This window comes from Chrysemys picta, chromosome 4, assembly GCF_011386835.1.
Source record: "Chrysemys picta bellii isolate R12L10 chromosome 4, ASM1138683v2, whole genome shotgun sequence".
Taxonomy (NCBI): Eukaryota; Metazoa; Chordata; order Testudines; family Emydidae; genus Chrysemys; species Chrysemys picta.
This window is the reverse complement of record NC_088794.1, coordinates 55719348-55734059: the sequence shown is the minus strand read 5'-3', so window position 1 is coordinate 55734059 and position 14712 is coordinate 55719348. Positions and strand designations below refer to the sequence as shown.

At 49.0% G+C, this 14712-nt stretch overlaps 1 protein-coding gene across 11 annotated transcripts in view; it reads left to right on the top strand.

The window, feature by feature from the left end:
- The window catches only part of LGR6 (leucine rich repeat containing G protein-coupled receptor 6), a 217822-nt gene that overhangs the window by 130419 nt on the left and 72691 nt on the right, over positions 1-14712 (top strand). For all 11 annotated transcript variants that reach the window (XM_065592333.1, XM_042842452.2, XM_024111271.3 and 8 more), the window contains one exon: positions 6896-7111. In XM_065592333.1, the coding sequence (XP_065448405.1) occupies positions 6896-7111 (216 nt within the window). The remainder of the gene's footprint in view (positions 1-6895; positions 7112-14712) is intronic.

The following is a 14712-nucleotide window of genomic DNA, read 5'->3' as shown; positions in this document are numbered from 1 at the left end:
CCTGAGTCACTTTGTCAGGGCGAAAGCCAGCGCTCACATCCAGCTGACTCCTAGGCTTTAGTAGTTCCAGAACCTTAATTCCAACTTCAGCCCTCTCTGAGGTGGGTTCCTGGAGGCAGAACTGGCCTAAGCTCCTGTACCAGCCCATGGGAAAGGACCAGAGTCGAGAGTCTGCCTGTTTCCCCGGCTGAAGGCACTCCGCCCTTGAGTCTGTGCTTGCACATTTACGCCTGATTCTCCGAGGTGCTGAGCACCCCCAGCTCCCTTTCCTAAGCCAAGACCACATCAACACTAGGAAAAAAGGTGTTTATTATTGTAGCACCTAGGAAGCCGGTCATGGCACACGACCCCATTGTGCTAGGCGCTGTACAACCACTGAACAGAGATGGACTCAGCCCCAACAAGCTTACAGGCTAACACATGTGCACTAGTGTGTTAAAATCCTAATGTAGACAGGGCATGTTGTCATTTTAACACATTAGCTGGGGAGCCTAGGGTTTACCTCGACCTGCTAATGTGTTAAAACAACAACTTGCCTTGTCTGCAATAGGATTTTAACACATTATGAACACAGCCTTCTCCTAGTGGAGACAAGGCGTTGGAGGGTGTCAGTGTTATGGGCTTTCAGTTCAGCACAGTTCATGAGCACTACAAGCCTCTGCTCCCCCACTCCCACCCCAACAACACAACAGGTTAACGATGGTCAAATATTGCCACACCCAGCCTGGGCATTTGTCAGTAGCTCACATTCCTTCCTATCACAGGGAAACGTTCCTCTCTCCTTGTCCAACAAACTCGGGTGTTTGAAAAATGCTGCAGTTCCCTGCAGAAAGTTGGAGATCCATGCACTTCTTTGATCCCCCTCCTGAGTCACTCCTCCCGGTGTCTGGCTGTCTCCTGAGGCTTTTACAAGGGAGCATCTCCCTGTGCCGGGCTGTTTGCTGCGCTGAGCAGCAGGTGTGAAGCCAAAGATCCCCAGGGGAAGGACTTGATTGCAGGGTTCCGTGTCAGCAGTCTTTTCGCCGCGCCGCCATCCCAACTTGTGTCGTGGTTACACAATTCCGACCGGAGGGGTTTTGGAGATGGATGTGGCTGGGATAACAAAGCCCTTTTGTTTCCACCAAGGGCACCGAGTGTGGAGTTTAAGGCCGGGGTTGATTTCACTGCCTGAACATCCTTCCGCGGAGGATTTCCCTGAGCCGTCTATGCCAAGAGCCGCGCTGATTGCAGTTCAAACAGAACCCGACAATCTTTTCCATTGGGTCCTGTTCAGCAGCCAATGGGCAGAGAATGTGTTTGTGTCTGGGGCTCGCAGGCCTTGCCCAGAAGTTTGCAAGAGCTGATTGGAAACTGGAAGCAGGACTAGGGGCCTCTTGCAGATTTGATTTGTGGACTGGCAAAACTGCTGTGGCAGAGACTGAGCTGAGCCTCTGGAGAATTCTGGGACAAGCCTGCAAGACAGTTTTTCCTCTTTCCCCAAAATACGCCCAATTTCGCTCCACAGCGATTACCGCACAACGCAGGCATCAGGAGCTTCCAGAAAGTCTGTGGTGGGACAGGGAATCGGACCTGGGTCTCCCAAGTCCCAGGTTAGCGCCCTGACCAGTGGGCCCTCCTCCAACCCATTCTGCTGGGGGCCCTTGAAGTCTAATACTTGCCTTTAATACTCAGACAGGTGTGTACGGTATCCTAAGCCAATCAAGAGGAAGAACATGACCATGTGACTTGGCCTCACACTTGGCTGGCCGGTTGGAGCTTCAGTGTTTGCAGCTATCCAGAAAGGACTGGGTGTTTGCATGCGCAGCACCGTCAGGAGCTGGTTTGCAAATGCATGCGCCCGGATTGGAACCCAAGCTGGAGTGGAGGGCCTCTGAGCTGGGTGTCTTAATCTGCCTCGACCCATGGCCCAGGGTCCTCATTCATTATTTGCTAAGTAGTCCTCATTTCAAAGCTCCCACTGAAGCCAACAGGCCAGGTCCTGACTCAAGCAAAGCACCCGGGAGCTCTGCCTGAGCAAAGCGCTGAGGCTTTGGGCCCTAGACATTACTAAGTTATCAGAAAGGTTTCGCTGCAGTGACATCACCTCCTTCTTTTCTTATTATGGGAGAGTGGGTAACTCAACCGAGCCTTTCAAGATAAACTCAGATAGGAAGAGAGACAATTGCCTTTGAGGCACCAATTAGACATTTCTGGTGAGATCAGCTCTGCGCAAGCTGAAGCAGATATGTACGCAGGTGCAAAGAGACAGCTTCATCACCTGACCTAGCTCCTTGCCAGGAAGTGCAGTCTCAGATGGGAGCAAGGAGGCTGCCTCTTCCATGCCCTGCCTGTGCCATTCCTGGATCCTCAAACATAATAAGGGCAGCAGTACAGAGTTCTCCTTGGGCACTGCCACCTTCCTTTCAGCCCATCTGCCAGGGCAATGCCAGCCTTGCAAGAGAAAATGCAGCAGGCCCCCCCTGGTTTTGGGTTAGGATAGAGCAGGCAGGGCCCCAGCACGACGCTGCTCATGGTATTTTAGTGGCGTTCTCATTTTCCATAGATCAGAGGCAGTTTAATGTTCTCCGTGCTCCTAAAAAGTCTGTGACTCTGCATTCTGTCTTTGAGACACTCCCGGCAGATTTACGCACTGTTGTTAAATCTGTCTGTATCCTGCAGCGAGATATGAACTGGGGCAGACAGACAGCAACCCTGCCAGCTGAGCTAATGGAGCATCCCCCTGGCCTGCTCAGCTGGGGCGCTGATAGGCTTTCATGTACTGTGCAAACATCCGTTTGTTAGGGCGGGTTTCTGAAGCCGTCCAAGTCTCTGTGGGCTTGTCTACGTGAGAAACTTGCAGCAGTTCAGCGTGAACATTAGGATGTCCTAGTGCTTACGGCACTCGCCTGGGAGTTGAGAGAGAGAGAGACCCCCGGTCAAGCTCCTGCTGTGTCACAGCCTTTCTGGGTGACCTTGGGTGAGTCACTTAGTCTCTCAAGCCTGGATCCGCAAAAAAGACTTAGGCGTTGTGACGAAAACCACAGGAACAATATTAAGATCCACAAAACCAAGTTAGGTGCCAGGGCTCTCTATAGAATGAAGGTGGAGAAGCAGGCACCTTAGAATGTAGTAAACATGTGAGGTGGAGTGGGAGCTAGCCAATGGGAGATGCCAGTGAGAGTGCTAAGCCCTCCCCTGCTCTGAGCTTGGTGCCAAAGTCCGGGCTGCAGGGAGGCACCTGGCGCTTCTTGTGGTTCACACACTGGGGGAAGATAGACATTCAGGTGGCCGATCTGCTACCGGTGGTCGGGGGCCTCCACACAGAATAGCTGTAGGGGAGAAGAGGAGGACCACCCTGATAACCTTCAGTGCAGGGTTTAGGGCACTCTCACCTGGGAAGTGGCTGATCCCTGTTCAAACGCTTTCCCCCTCCTCTGGCAGAGAGGGACTTGAACTGGGAATCGCCCAGGTCCAGGGTGCATGCCATAATCTTCAGCCCAGTATTATCAGGGAGGGGGTCCTCCTCCCCCTCCTGTTTGGTGTGGAGTTGGGGCGGCCTCTGAACACACCTACTGGATTGAGCCCCACACCTGACTTAGGCATCCAAGCTCTTGTCTTCCCCGGTTTGTGAACTGCCCTGGGGCTTAGGTGGGAGATAAGCGCCCCAGCACCTGGACTGAGGTGCACTGCGCATGCTCAGAGGCAGAAACATAGGCACCAAAGCTACTTTTACTCCAAAGACATAAGCACCGAGCAGTTTTAGGTGTCTACGGGGTTAGGTGGTCGCCAGCGGGAGTTTTGTGGAGCACAGTGGTGCCTAAAAATGGTACTGTGCCTCAGTTTCCCCCATACGATGGGGATAATAGCACTGCCCTACCTCCCAGCCATGTTGGGAGGACAAATACAGTGAAGATTGTGAGCTTCTCAGATCCTATGGCGTTGGGGGCTATATGGGTGGATACGACAGAGAGGTTTAAGGGTTTAAGGTCAGACCTGGTCTGTATTAATATTGGTATAACAGGGCCAACGGTACATCTACACTGCAGACAGAGGTCTGATTGCAGCACTGCAGACATACCTGAGCTAGTTGTAATCTAGCTAGTGAATCTGCAGCAGCTTGGGCTTCAGCGTGGGCGGGCCACCTGAGCGCTCACGTGGCGAACCGGTGCTGCCACAACGCCGCTGCTGTTGTTACCAGAGCTGGCTAGATTCAAGACATGCTGCAGTCACACTTCCAGTTGCAGTGTAGACACATCCTCTCACAGCCCCTGTGCAGGGGAGTAAAGGACAGCTGACCTGACCCCAAGCTCTGAGACGCAAGCACTCTGCTACTATGAACAGCTTGGGGAATAGATGGCTTTGGTTCTGCTGCGTGAGTGATCTGCCTTACTTCTCCTTAATCGAGACAGAAATGTAGGCCCATTTGCTAACTCTGTCTGTATCGATTTAGTGCCTGTCTTCCACCCACAGCAGGGTACAGGGCCGGCTCCAGGCACCAGCATAGCAAGCAGGTTCCTGGGGCGGCCAACGAAGAGGAGGGCGGCACCTCTGGCCGTTCGGCTGCAATTCGGCAGCGGGGCCGTCACTCCCTCTTGGAGTGAAGGACCTGCCGCCGTAGAATGAAGCAGCAGTAGAGCTGCCGCCGCTTGTGATCATGGCTTTTTTTGTTTTGTTTTGTTTTTGCTGGTTGGGGCGGCAAAAACGCTAGAGCCAGCCCTGGCAGGGTAGCGTCTGCAGCTGTCTCACCACCATCCCTAGCTAGCAGCCAATCAGTGTTTCCCCTCAGTACCACCGAAAGGCAAAGGATGGTGAAATCCCCACGCACCGTGTTATCACGTGTAGAACTGGGCCTAACTCTGCCAGCCAAGGCTCACGTGCACAAGGACCATTCCGATTAAATTAGTAGTAGAGACTCCAATAGGAATCAGAATCCTGTTGTGATAGCAGCTGTCTACACACTGTAAGAGGCTGTCCCTGGCCCGCGGAGTTTACAAACTACATAGTCAAATCAGGATTATCATCCTCCTTCTACAAAGGAACTGCCCCAGATCACACAGGAAGTCTGTGACTGAGGTGGAATTTGGAGCCAGATCTTCTGAGACTCAGCTCATTTCTTTAACCACAACACCATTCTTCTCTCAGGGTACTTCCCCATATGTTCTGAGGGATAGTCCACCCTCTGTCTCAGCTTCTTCCTTTCTTAAGGCTTAAAGCTAGAAGGGGGCAAAAATTTAAATTCTTTTTCCCTGGAAATTTTGAAAAATGTATAGTCTTTTTAAACTTGCTGTGAAATTTCTTTTTCTATGAAAATGTAACGTGAAAAAGATTAGCTTTTGAAAACCGTTTCAATAAAGCGGTATGGTATGGGGTAAAAGAGATCTGGTTTCCAAAAAAACCCAAGCAATGATATTTATCTTACTGAAAATGAAAACACTGTACCAAAAAAATGACAGTTCTTCGTTTCCATTGTTTAGCCCCTCCTCCCCACCCCCACCCCCAAAAACAGAAATTTTCAACAAAATCAAAATTGCCACAAAAACATTTGTTCTGATTAAAAAGCTAGTAATTGTCCAAAAATGTTTTGATGAAAAATGTTGACCGGGTTTTCTTAAACACAACGTGTGCTTCAGTAAATTTTGGTGTCCTGATGTCTTGAAGAAAAAACAATGTGCCAAACTTTGCCCTGAATTATACTCCATGTAACTGTGTTAACAGGGTATAAGCCAGGGCAGAAATTTATCCATAGTCATTTATCATATCGATTCCTAGGCACCAAGACACATCAAACTATCCTGCTTATTTCTTATGGGTAAAAGAGTGAATCTCATTACAGCTAAGGTGAACTTGGAGGATATCACTGTTTTTTGGTAGATTTTTGCTATTGGTAGAGTTTGTCGGAAGAATTTTGACGGAACAGTTTTCTGTCGGAAAACACTATTTTGTCAGAATCTAAACATGTCACAGGAACATGTCAATAACAGGAAAAGTTGAAACAATAATTTCGATCTTCTCACTTTTCAACAAGGTTTGGTTTGACTTTATCATTTTGAGTCATTTCGTTTTGACTTTAATATCCAATTAAAAATTAATTTTAATATTATATTATAGTTACAGATAATATTCAGTATAATACATATGTTCCACATTTTATATTATGATGTTTTGACATTATCAAAACAAAATGTTTGCACCTTATTGAAATGAAACAGTTTGACATTATTGAAACAAAATCTTTGAATTATTCTGAATGGAAATCTTTCAGAATTTTTGTTCCTGGGGAAATTTGGAACAAAATCAAATTTCAAAGGCAGAATTTCTCATGGAACAGCATTTCCAGTTTCTGACCAGCTCCAGTCATTGGGTTTTCATGACTGTAAAGAGTAGTTGGACTAAGACCTGAACTCCTGTGACCCAGAGAGCATCTTCTGAGAGATGGTCTGATGGATGCTCACCGTTGATGCTCCCTCCCTCTTTGTCTTTGGTTTCCGGGTCAGGCATTCATATCTAATCCAGGACCCCAGGAATTCAGTCATTCCTGGCTGGCGGCTGTTCGGTGAGTCTATATGAAATAAGATGATGGGTCTTAGTCCATTTACATTGTTAGAAACACCATCAGAACTGGCAGTTGGCAACCTTGGGAGGGGCAAAGGTTTGAATGGGCTACACAAAAGAACTACCCTCAAGGTCCCATAAGAGGTGCTGCTAGGTCACGGTTGCAGCCCCTGTCCTGGGTAGGGCTTGGAACATTGCACTGTGGCTTCCCCTTGCTTTAATTGCTTTCTACAGACCAGCTCCGTCTCCAGGGCTGTCAATTTCTCATGAGTCAGCAGCAAGAAACCCACTTAACTAACAATAGAGGCACATCATGCAACGCTCGGTGAACCTCTTACTCATCTGCACTGTTTCTTTCCCCCAGACGCCTGGATGCAAACCTGATTTCCGTGGTGCCCAAGAAGAGCTTTGAGGGACTGCCCTCCTTACGTCACTTGTGGCTGGATGATAATGCCCTGACAGAGATCCCTGTCCAAGCTCTCAACAACCTTCCAGCCCTGCAGGCCATGACGCTGGCTCTCAACCTGATCTGGCACATTCCTGACTATGCCTTCCAGAACCTCAGCAGCCTCGTTGTACTGTAAGCTGTCGACATTCACTATACATTTATAGGCTGTTTGTATTTATGTGTGTGTGAGAATGAGCAATGCCACTCTCTAGTGGCCAGGCCAAGACGATCCGGATAAATCTGATCTCAGCACTGTGTGTGTGTGAGAGATGAAATGATCAGTGGCTGGGGCTACGATTCTTTGTAATAATTCTAAACCTACTTGGTACTTTCTAGATTCTTTTTACTGTGCAATTGGAATGTAAAGACATAATTTACAGTATATTGAACAGTCTAGGAAAATGATACTGCTTCCAATGACTGCTCCACTCCAGATGGAATACATTTATTTCACAGGCACTGAGAAACAGTAAACACTCTACAATCTGTAATTATATGGCAAACGGATGCCTTGTAATTTCATACTGGGAAGCATCCTTTACATTAACTGGGGGCTTACATGTTATTTGTCTTCTAAATGGAAACTTACATCTGCAAATTAGTTGGCAGTTTATTGGTTGGTGTTGATTAGTAAGTTAAAGTGTAATTGCCAAGTAGCTCAGAACCCCTCTATGTACATGCTATAGTTACAGGCTTGCTTATGGGAAGTAAAATGGAGTGCTACATTATACACGTGTTTTGGAGCTAGCGATAAAGTATCATCAATGTTTGGTGCTTAGGGAAAGCTTAGCAATTGCTTAGATCTCAGAAGAAAAAGCGTTTGCTGAAGCCTTATAGAAATATGCACTTTTCAAACTTTTATTAAATATTGACTTCAACTGCTAGATGGAACGTAAAGGCACATTGGGGAGAAATACTAGTAACAGCCTGAGAAATGTCAGATAATCAGTTTGTTTTCACACAGGATAGGACCAAATGTAGTCATCCCAAGGCACTTACAGTCAGGGCCGGCTCTAACTTGTTTGTTGCCCCAGGCAAAAAAGAAGAGCGCCACCACGCCGTAACACAGCCCCCAGCACCGCGCCGCCGACCCCCCCCCAGCGCCGTGCCACCCAAACCCCTGGAGCGCCGGGCCACCGAACCCCCCCCCCCCCCCCCGAGTGCTGCGCCGGGCCGCCAACCCCCCCCCCCCCCCCCCCCCAGCACCGTGCCGGGCCACTGAAACCCCCAGAGTGCCACGCCGCCCAAACCCCTGCCCACCCCCAGCACCTCACCGGGCCGGCCAACACCCACCCCCCCCCGAGCGCCGGGCCGGGCCGTGCCGGGCTGCCCAAACCCTCTGAGCGTCGCGCCAGGCCGGCCAAACCCCCGCCCTCCGAGTGCAGGGCCGGCCAAATCCCCGCCTGCCCCCAGCGCCTCGCCGCCCCGCCCAAACCCCCAAAGCGCCGGGCCACACCGCTGAATCTCCCCCCCCACCCCTCAGTGCCACACTGCCGAAACACCCCCCGCGCTGCCCGGCCGGAAAAAAAAAGAAAAGAAAAACCCCTCGACCGCCGCCCCGACCAACAACAACAACAACAAAAATACCACGAGTGCCCCCTGCCACCCCAACATTGGCCGCCCTTTCTCAGGTGCCGCCCCAAGCACGTGCTTGGTCGGCTGGTGCCTGGAGCCGGCCCTGCTTACAGTCATCAGTTCAACCACTCGTGATGCTATTTGGCTTCAACTGCCTTTCATAGAATCATAGAATATCAGGGTTGGAAGGGAACTCAGGAGGTCATCTAGTCCAACCCCCTGTTCAAAGCAGGACCAATCCCCAACTGAATCATCCCAGCCAGGGCTTTGCAAGCCTGACCTTAAAAACCTCTAAGGAAGGAGATTCCACCACCTCCCTAGTAACCCATTCCAGTGCTTCACCACACTCCTAGTGAAAAAGTTTTCCCTAATATCCAACCTAAACCTCTCCCACTGCAACTTGAGACCATTGCTCCTTGTTCTGTCATCTGGTGCCACTGAGAACAGTCTAGATCCATCCTCTTTGGAACCCCCTTTCAGGTAGTTGAAAGCAGCTATCAAATCCACCCTCACTCTTCTCTTCTGTAGACTAAATAATCCCAGTTCCCTCAGCCTCTCCCCATAAGTCATGTGCTCCAGCCCCCTAATCATTTTTGTTGCCCTCCGCTGGACTCTTTCCAATTTTTCCACATCCTTCTTGTAGTGTGGGGCCCAAAACTGGACTGTTATCTCAACCTCAAAAGCATACTGCTCTCATACTGGGAATCCCAAACCTTGGGTGGGAAAAAACTTCTTCGCTGTGGTGGGAAAACAGAAGAGTCCTTGACCACAAGACAGAAAGGCGCACCCTCCCGCAGACGACTGGATATGGGACTTGTGTAGGAGACTAACCAGACATTGTGGGAGATCATTCAGGATTTCTGTGGGGCTCACAAGTGTCCCGCAGAACCAGCCTCACAAATTGCCACCATGCTCACGGTTTCCCCATGTCGGCACCTAGCCCACAGAAGATCTGATGCTCCCCTTGTGCCCCGATCCATGAGCTGCCTTGCTCCACGCTCAGCCTCAGACAAGGCTAACAAGCTTTCCGAAACCTCAGCAAAGAATCTCGCCCACCAGCCAGTAAACTTCCCTACCGCCATGCAAAGAGCATGTGTCTGTCCAGGTCTGAGTGGGCAAACTTGCACACGTAGGCAGAAGAGAGGCTAGCCGCTCCCATAAACTTAAGTACCCTTCTAGTCTGGGAGTTATTTAATATAAGTACCTGTGGGAGAGGGGAGCTAAGAGCAGATGTGGAGGAGTACCAGGAAAAAGCTGTCATTTATAGGTTGATTAACGCTCACAGACGCCCCTCATCAGCAGTTTTGTAGCTGAGAACACGACCTTCCCAGATGCAGCTACGTGCTTTCCTGCTCCGCACACCTTGGGCTTTTGGGAAAGACACAGCTGATCATCCGGTGACGATGGGATGAACCCACAGCAAAATATACCTGCTTCAATCTGGAATAAATTAGGGGCTTCAGCCTCTGCTTATAAATTACACCCCCCACTGAGGAATTCCCTGATCTGTTCCCATTTCTGCTGCAGGTTTGTAATAAGGGTTGCAGAGTGTTTTGAAAGCAGGCCCCTATGTAATCACTCCACCATGTGTCCCTTCCCTGTCTTAGATAACTGCAGCTTCCTTTGCTGTGAGTGTTAGCGCAGTGATGTTGAGGGCTGGCTTGTTTGATATGGGGGGAGGGGCGTGAGGGGGCTGGGAATGGGACACTGAGACTTTCACTCCGGAGTCTGACCCAGCATGACAGGGACAGAATGTTACTTAGCATCTGTGAGTAGGGCTGGTTGAAAAATGTCCATCAACACTGGTTTTTGACTGAAAATTGGGATTTTTGAAAAAATAATTTTTTTCTTTTCATTGAAAACCAGAAGGGCTACAACCAGAAATATTTCAATTTGGATATGCTACCACTGTGCATCATGGGAATTGTAGTTTATCATAGAAATGTAGGACTGGAAGAGACTTCGGTAGGTCATCTAGTCCAGGATCCTGCTCTGAGGCAGGACTAAGTATTATCTAGATAATCCCAGAATGGTGTTTGACTAACCTGTTCCTAGAAACTTCCAGTGATGGAGTTTCCATAATCTCCCTAGACAACTTGTTCCCATGCTTAACTACTGTACCCTCACAGGAAACTTTTCCTAAAGTCTAACCTAAATCTCCCTTGCTACAATTTAAGGCCATTACATCTTGGCCTGTCCTCCATAGTTAAGGAGAACAATTTATCACTTTCCTCTTTAAAACATCCTTTTATGTACTTGAAGACTGTTATCGTGTCCTCTCAGTCTTCTCTTCTCCAGACTAAACAAACCCAGTTTTTTCAGTCTTTCCTTGTCATCTTTTCTAGACCTTTGATCATTTTTGTTGCTCTCCTCTGGACTTTCTCCAGTTTGCTCACGTCTTTCCCGAAGCGTGGTGCCCAGAACTGGACACAGAACTCCAGCTGAGGCCTCACCAGTGCTGAGTGGAAGAACTATTTCTCACGTCTTGCTTTAGTTATGTCGTGTCCCCATTCTCCTCTGTGGGCTGAACTCCCAGGCTGGACTGCATCTTCCAGGATGCGCCAGCACCAGGGACTCCCCCGAAACGCTGCCTCCCCTGCTCCTTGGGGCATCATGAACATACTGCAGGGATTGATTCAGCGGGTAGGAGAATGGCTTTTCCTGGTGGGCAGCCTCTCTTACTCTCCCCACGAACCCAGCCGGGAATATCTAACCTGCTGCCTTTCCTGGGGAGAGAGATGGGAGGCCACAAAGACAAGCCCTGGCTGCGATTACCCGGGAAGGGATGGGGAGACGGATTGACCAGGCTGAGATGGTGTTTGCTACCAGGGCACCTAGCCTGTTGCTCCAGGCAGAGAGGTCCTAGCTGTGCTTTGTTCTTTCAAAGGCCTAATAAACGCAGCTGCCTGGAGCAGAGGGTGGAGCTCAGTAAGCCTCCAGCATTTGTGTGGGGAAATCTGGGCTCTGTCATACCACACCATGGCTGGGGGTTGCAGCTTCATTTCTTCATGTCAGCGCAGCCCTGAGCAGAGCGGCTAAGGGTGACTGGGCCATGAAGTCTGAAGTGCCCTCTGGCCCTGGAGCTGGTTGAAGGGCTTGCTTCCATTGCAGTGCTGCTGGCTTGGTAAAGACTCTGGGCCGTCCTGCTCTAGTCACAAGAGGGGGAATTCCTCTGAAGTTACTGCAGACCTACAGCAGCACGAGTGATGCCAGGACCCCCCTGGAGCCCTGTCTTGTCACATGGCCAAGGGTGCTCAACTCCATGACAAACAGCCTGACTCAGGTGCCCATCCCCTTGGTATCAAAAGTTGGCCTTCAGGCTCACTGTGCTTTGCAACGAGTGAGCTCTCACTCAACCCCTCTGCTCTTTAGCATGGGAGGGATGAAAATGGGGCAGGTGCCACTCAAAAGTGGGTGAGAGGAATCGGAACAGCAATATTGCCTGCCCCCAAATGTTCAGAAGTCCCTCCAGGAACATGCTGCGTATTCAGGGCCCCACAGGCTTTGGGAAGTCGTGGCATGGGGGGGAATGGGTCAAGTCAGGGATCAGCTGCTCTCTGTGCCGGTCATCTCTTGGCGGTCAGGTGGGGAAATACACCCTCCTGCTATTACTACCACTGGGGTTCCGCTCTGTGAAGGAGGCTTGCTTCATGCCCAAGAGAGAAGGCTTCCATGAGACACCAGGGGCCTGATTTCCAGGGGGGCAGGGGAAGCTGAGCACCCAAGCTCAAGATGACTTCAGAGGGTGCTTTGGGGACTCAGCACCTCTGAATATCAGATCCCCAATGTCTCAAGCTGGGATCCCCAAACTTGGGGTCTTCTGATAAAATGGCCGTAGCATTGGTATGAATCTCTATGTACCTCAGTTTCCCCATCTGTAAAGTAGGGTTAATGATCCACACTTTCGTAAGACACCTTGGAACCTTTAGTATTAAGAAAAGATATTGCCTAGAGCATCTGGGATCCATGTCTTGGCTTTTTAGTCCACAAAAGCTGCTTCTCTCGCTGAGGGCTGAGCACTTTGCCTGGAGAAAAGTGAGTTTCTATCTTTAGTACCCATAGAAGAGATTAATTACGCTCTCTGAAATCCCCTGCTGCTGTCAATTCCAGCTGATTTTATTCATCTCCAAATGAGTCTAACCACTGCTACCTGCTGCTCGGGGTTGTCCAGGTGAATTTGCACAGTTCCCGTGACCAGGTGCCTCTACTGAGCTATGGCAGATTGGGACTGTGACATTGTGCAGTCTATATGGTTTTATAAAAATATGATAAGTGAATATAATGTAACTGGAATATGCTTCATGCAAAAGGTCTCTTGTTAGGTATCATTACAAAGTTTATAATCTACTGAGTGTGATCATCTTATTTGTAGAAATGTACCACTCTTGTATCTAAAACTAGAAATATAAAATGTAACTCTGAGGGCCTATTGTAATTATGTAAAGTGTGGGCCATTAAGGATGGTTTGGAATCTTGATGACTCCCATTGTCTGCAGATGGCTGTATTTACCTGTGAGTCTTCCTGTATATGTGTGTGCTGGCAAGTGAGTAATGAAGTCTTGCAGTGACATGTGATCATGTCACCTGAACTGGAATCCATCTTTAACCTGGTGCTTTTCCAGTGAGGGGGGGTGGAAACCCAGAGGGACAAAGGGTTCCCGCCTTATGCAAAAGATATATAAAGGGGTGGAAGAGAACAAAGGAGGGAGAGGAGCCATCATGAAGAATCCCCTAGCTATCACCTGAGCTGCAACAAGAGCTGTACCAGGGGAAAGAATTGTGCCCAGGTCTGGAAGGTGTCCAGTCTGAGAAAAAACTTACTGAAGCATCTCTGAGGGTGAGATTATCTGTATTCAGTTTGATTAGGCATAGATTTGCGCATTTTATTTTATTTTGCTTGGTGACTTACTTTGTTCTGTCTTTTACTTCTTGGAACCACTTAAATCCTACTGTCTGTATTTAATAAAATCACTTTTTATTTAGCAATTTACTCAGAATATGTATTAATACCTGGGGGAGCAAACAACTGTGCATATCTCTCTATCAGTGTTATAGAGGGCGAACAATTTATGAGTTTGCCCTGCATAAGCTTTATGCAGGGTAAAACGGATTTATCTGTGTTTAGACCCCATTGGGAGTTGGGCATCTGAGTGCTAAAGACAAGCAAACTTCTGTGAACTGTTTTCAGGTAAACTTGCAGCTTTGGGGCAAGTGATTCAGACCCTGGGTCTGTGTTGGGGCAGACGGGAGTGTCTGGCTCAGCAAGACAGGGTGCTGGAGTCCTCAGCTGGCAGGGAAAACAAAAGCAGAGGTAGTCTTTGCACATCGGGTGGCAGTTCCCAGGGGGGTTTCTGTGATCCAACCCGTCACAGGGACTTCAAATGGTTTTTGGCCAAGACCAAGCCATGACACTCCCCTATGTCATCTGAGTTCACAGTGCGCTGGCAAGATCCGAATTCATTTCAGACTTTGAATTTGATCCAAGGCAATGGAGTACAAGTGACTAGTGGAAAATGAAGCTGGTCACATTGGTCCTCCAAGAGAAAAAATGGAAACTGCTACAGACTAGGGACCGAGCGGCTAGACAACAGTTCTGCAGAAAAGGACCTAGGGATTACAGTGGACGAGAAGCTGGATATGAGTCAACAGTGTGCTCTTGTTGCCAAGAAGGCTAACGGCATTTTGGGCTGTATAAGTAGGAGCATTGCCAGCACATTGAAGGACGTGAACATTCCCTTCTATTCGGCATTGGTGAAGCCTCATCTGGAGTACTGTGTCCAGTTTTGGGCCCCACACTACAAGAAGGATGTGGAAAAATTGGAAAGAGTCCAGCGGAGGGCAACAAAAATGATTAGGGGGCTGGAGCACATGACTTATGAAGAGAGGCTGAGGGAACTGGGATTGTTTAGTCTGCAGAAGAGAAGAGTGAGGGGGGTTTTGATAGCTGCTTTCAACTATCTGAAAGGGCGTTCCAAAGAGGATGGATCTAGATTGTTCTCAGTGGTACCAGATGACAGAACAAGGAGTAATGGTCTCAAGTTGCAGTGGGGGAGGTTTAGGTTGGATATTAGGAAAAACTTTTTCACTAGGAGGGTGGTGAAGCACTGGAATGAGTGCTGGGATGATTTAGTTGGTGTTGGTCCTGCTTTGAGTAGAGG